Source organism: Mastomys coucha, unplaced genomic scaffold, assembly GCF_008632895.1.
Source record: "Mastomys coucha isolate ucsf_1 unplaced genomic scaffold, UCSF_Mcou_1 pScaffold3, whole genome shotgun sequence".
NCBI lineage: Eukaryota > Metazoa > Chordata > Mammalia > Rodentia > Muridae > Mastomys > Mastomys coucha.
This window is the reverse complement of record NW_022196909.1, coordinates 72,445,432-72,450,829: the sequence shown is the minus strand read 5'-3', so window position 1 is coordinate 72,450,829 and position 5,398 is coordinate 72,445,432. Positions and strand designations below refer to the sequence as shown.

The following is a 5,398-nucleotide window of genomic DNA, read 5'->3' as shown; positions in this document are numbered from 1 at the left end:
AAAAAAAAAAAAAAAAAAAAAAAAAAGAAGGGAGGGAAAGGTGTAGACTTGATTTCTATAATCCAGACCCTGTAAACACAGCATTCTCTTCTGCTAGGTAGGAATCCCAGGTCTCCTTCAACCTATACTGTAAAAGTCGGAGAAAGGAGGCCTTGACACAGGAGGGCACTGCTGAGTGAACTTTTGTCAGTGTGCACCCTCCCTGTGGCTCCCCTTACAGTCAGTCTGGAGCACACCAGTTCCTACTCTCCTCACTTTATTAGAATCAGTTGCCTCAAGCCCCACCTTTCTTGGAGGACTGGAGAAAATCAGTGTGTTATAAATAAACCATCTCTGAGCTTCATCCTGGGAACTCAGCCATCTGCACTCCATCCAGATCCTCTGCCAGTGAGGACAGCTCATGTCCCTCAACCCTGCTAGCATAGCATCCTGGGCTCAACCTTCATCTGCCTCTCTCTAAGTCCTGCAGGGCACCAGGCTCAGCAGTATTCGGAGTAGTCTTCCTCCACATAGTTAGAAGGGAACCAGCCAATCTGGAGAGAGAAGAGAAATCCATCAGAAAAGCCACTATCATCTTCATGCCTCATCACCACAGGCCGGACCCCTCTTGCCTTGGGGCTTTCACACTTATTGCTGACTCCTCCTCTATACACACACAAGGGTGGCCCTCGGACTCCTAAAAGTCTGTGCTCATGTGTTACCTTGTCAGTAATACCTTCCAGTCACTCTGCTTATTGTAGTAAGCACCACACACTCCGCACACTCTTTCTCTCAATTGTTCTCCACAGAATTCACCATCATCTGAATGATCACATATTCTGTCTATTTATAGAATTAATTGCTAAACCAACTTCCCTCCCCCAACACAACACAAGGTCGACAAGAGCAGGAAGTTTTGACTCCTACTCACTAGACTCCCAAGAGCCTAAAATAGATCCCAGTGCTCAGTAAACACAAAAAATATTAATATTTCTTGGAATGTTGGGTAGACAGATGGATAGATGAAATGCTTACAGACTTGTTAAACTCATTTGCTGTCATATTTAGTGAGTGATGGTAGACATCTAGGGGTTAAAAGAGTCATTCAGAGTGTTTAAGAAAGTCTGGTGGCAGACAGGGTTTATCCAAGCATCTATTTGCCAGTCACACATCTTTCTGAGGATCTGAGTGAAAGATAGGTAGATAGATAGATAGATAGATAGATAGATAGATAGATAGATAGATAGATAGGTACATGCATGGATAGATACATAAATACATATATAGTTACATAGATGATAGATGCATACACACATAAACAGATGATAGATACATAGATAGACATAGATATATAGATATATGGATAAATACATAGACACATAGATGATACATATATAAGCAGATAGATATATAGATAGAAATGGATACATAGACATATAGATAAATACATAAATAGACACATAGATATATGGATAAATACATAAGTAGATGATACATACATAGACAGACAGACAGATAGATACATACATAGATACATACATAGACAGATAATTGAGCAGATGGGTGGATGGATAGTGCATAGATGAGTAGATGGATGAAGAGATAGAAAATGGATAGATGTATAGATAGATGAACAGATGGATGGATGGATAGTGCATAGATGAGTAGATGGATGAAGAGACAGAAAATGGATAGATGTATAGATAGATGAACAGATGGATGGAAGAGAGGATGAATGGATAAATGAATGGATGAATAATGATGAGTGGATTTATAGAAGGATAATGAGTAGATGGGTAGTGTTAGATGGATAAATGGATAGATGATATGAGTAAACAGATGGATGATGGGTGGATGATAATTTGATGAATACATGTATGGAAAGATGGGTGGGTGGAGAGACAGACACATAAAAATGATGGCCATGCAGAAAGATGGGTGACTGGCAAATAGATGTTTGGATAAACCCTGTCTGCCATCAGACTTTCTTAAACACTCTGAATGACTCTTTTAACCCCTAGATGTCTACCACCACTCACTAAATATGACAGCAAATGTGTTTAACAAGTCTATAAACATTTCTCCAAATCATGGGAGCTTTGTGAAGTCCTTCTCCCAATAGAATAAAAGTTCTAGCCAGTGTCTTTATCTTCACTCAACAAATATTTGAGAAATCTTTCCAGCAAAGAAGAATGCTAGATGCTCAAATTCATCAGTGGCTGAAAGGTCTCCATCTACAGTACAAAGCAGAAACTCAGCCAAAGCAAGGTTTTTTCCTTGAAGCCAGGACCAGAGCAGGCAAAGAGTACTGTGGCTCACTCCAAGTCCGCCTCTTCGCACATTCAATAGTTACTGAGCACCTACTGTGTGCCACACCCTGTGACAAAACAGTCAGCCATACAGACACAATCCATCCATTTCATCTCTGGTATTTCTCAGTCACTTTTTACACTGGGGGATTTGTCTTTTGTATGTTTTTATTGCCCTGTCTAGTTTTATATCAACTTGACACAAGCATGAGTTACGTGAAAGGCAGAGCCTCAATTGAGAGAATGCCTCCGTAAGATCTGACTGTAGGGCATTTAGTAATCCATGGGGAAGGCCCCAGCCTACTGCGGGCAGTGCCATCCCTGGGCTGGTGGTCCTGGGGTCTATTTTTAAAAGAGCAGGCTGAGCAAGCCATAAGGAGCAAGTCAGTAAGCAGCGCCCTCCATGGCCTCTGCATCAGCTCCTGCCTCCAGGATCCTGCCCTCTCTAATTTGATGATGAACTGAGTGAATAAATCCTTTCCTCCTGCATTTGCTTTTGTCATGGTGTTTCATCACAGCAATAGTGATCCTAACTAAGACACTCACTGATAGTCTGTTTGGGGGAGGGGCAGGGTACAGGATCTCTTATCAGCCTGGAACTCAACAATTTGATGAGGCTGGCTGTTCAGTGAGTTGTCTGTCTTAGCAGCACTGAGATTATATATAGATGCCACCATACCCAATTTTCATTTTATGTGAATAATGGGGAGATGGAAAGGAAGGGTGGCCAGTGGACAGATGTACACACAGGTGACTGAGCAAGTCAATGAGTGGGTGGATGGATGGATGGATGGGTGGGATCTGAGGAATATATGAACTGAGGGATGGGTGGGTTATGGGGGATATATGAACTGATGGATGAGTGGGTTCTAGGGGATGGATAACTAAAGGATCAGGAGGTTCTGGGATTTGAACTCAGTCTTCAAATTTGTAATGCAAGCACTTTATCAGCTGAGAACCAACTCATCCCAGTGGCAGTCATCTTACCCTCATCTCCATTTCCCATCGCAATCCTGACCACTCCCTAGTGTGACTGCCTGGTTAGAGTTCAACACAATCTCACTAAACATTGCTTCACACAGATAGCAATTGGACAATACTCCCTTTGCACCCAGAAACATCTCCATCTCATAGGAGGTCCTCAATAAATTGATATAGGTGGGGAAAATATATTAAATCTCAGTGTCCTTTTGCCTCTCTGACTAGGCATGAACTGCACGGGAGCCACAATCCATCTCACCACAGCCAGAACACTCATTGCATGCCCCATCCAGATGGCCATCCCTCCAGCCTCACCCGGCCATAGATCTCCCCACGCCACCAGCCTTGCTGTCCCTTCTTGTTGAGGATCTTGATGATATCACCCTCCTTAAGGGACAGTTCCGACCGGTCCCGGGCACAGAAGTCATAGCGGGCTTTGGCAGTGCCAAAATACTTGGTGCTTCCAGCTGTGAAGAACAAATGAAATAAACACTCAGCCATCACCTGTAGATAGTGTAGAGGGGACATGTTCTCAGGGTGCTGTCATCTGTCTGACTTTTGTGATGGTTAGCTTCAATTGTCAACTTGACCTTGAGTCATCCAGGAAGAGTCTCAGATTGTCTACACTGTGCTGGCCTGTGGATATGTCTGCATGAATTGTCTTACTGAAGTAAATTGATGTGAAAGTTTCAGCCCACCATGAGTCACACCATTCCCTAGGCAGGGACTGGGGGAAGAGGGGAGCAGAGACTTAAACCAAATAAGAATGGACAGAGTAAGCTGAGCCCAAGTGAGCAAGCACACATTCATTTCTCTCTGCTCATGACTATTGATAGGAGGTGACCAGCTGCACAGTAAGGGACAGTAACCTGGAATTGTGAAGTCAAATAAACCCTTTCTCCCCTATGCTGCTTTTTTGTCTTGATAGTTTATCGTGAATAGACATAAAACTAGAGCACTCACAGTACTGAGTGACCTCTAAGCTGAAGGGACACAACTCTGCTTCCGACACTGACCTCCCAACTTGATGAGTACCCAAGTTTAGGAAATTTGAATTTTTTAAGTAGGGCTTCATGATGTAGCCCAGTGTGGTTCAACTTGTCATTCTCCTGCCTCAGCTTCCTCCTCAGCTGGGATTATAAACATGTACCATCACACCTGATAAAACCAGGCGTTCCATAAATTTAATAGTGTTTTGTGTACACTCAATTTCTCTACATCTGTGAGTCTCTATCCAGCATATTTAGGTCCAGATTCACAGAGAGACTATATTTTAAAAAGTCATTTCAGGTGGCTAGAGAGGTAATTCAGAGTTTCAATTCCAGAACCCACATGGAGACTACCAACCATATAACTCCATTTCCAGGAAATTTAATATTCTCTTCCATATTCTATAAACACTGCTCTCAAGTGCACATAGACATACACAGACACACATGTATACACATAATTAAATTAAAAATAAGAGAAGTCTCAATGTCAGTGGCGCTGAGACAAATGTTGTTAGGGAGAAGGGCAGCGGCTAGAGCTGCCATTCTGTCTCTAGACTTCCATCAAGATTCCACTGAACTGCCCAGATGCAGCGTGAGAAGTACAGAGACAACACTGCAGGCCTCACTGGGGCAGCCACAGCAGGAAGCAAACAAGTGTAGGGATGGAAGAGTAAGAGAAGCTGAGTGGTTTGAGCACTCTGAAGAGAGGTGGGATTGGTGACACAAAAGCGGTTGCTGCTTTTGCTCTTTGGAAATGGTGAACCACACTGTCATTCAATAGAGCCAGTAAGAGACACAAGTGCAAGTGGGCCTGTCTCTTTTCCTTTGAGAAAAGCCACCACAGTGTAAGTCACTGTGACTCCCAGAGCTGCGTCCTAGCCCAGGAAGAAGAACAGAACCTGCAGAGTGGAGGCCACAGCTGACTGAGCAGGCCCTGCAGAGTGGAGGCCACAGCTGACTGAGCAGGACCTGCAGTCTGGAGACCAGAGCTGACTGAGCAGGACCTGCAGTCTGGAGACCAGAGCTGACTGACATGTCCTAGCCCAGGATGAAGAACAGAACCTGCAGAGTGGAGACCAGAGCTGACTGAGCAGGACCTGCAGAGTGGAGGCCACAGCTGAGTGAGCAGGACCTGCA

At 43.9% G+C, this 5,398-nt stretch overlaps 1 protein-coding gene across 3 annotated transcripts in view; it reads right to left on the bottom strand.

The window, feature by feature from the left end:
* Positions 1-239: 239 nt before the first annotated feature.
* Vav1 (vav guanine nucleotide exchange factor 1) overlaps positions 240-5,398 on the bottom strand; it is a 53,187-nt gene continuing 48,028 nt past the window's right edge. For all 3 annotated transcript variants that reach the window (XM_031347242.1, XM_031347243.1, XM_031347244.1), the window contains 2 exons: positions 3,585-3,736; positions 240-533 (listed from right to left, as the gene is read on the bottom strand). In XM_031347242.1, the coding sequence (XP_031203102.1) occupies positions 480-533; positions 3,585-3,736 (206 nt within the window). In that variant the 3' untranslated portion in view covers positions 240-479. The remainder of the gene's footprint in view (positions 534-3,584; positions 3,737-5,398) is intronic.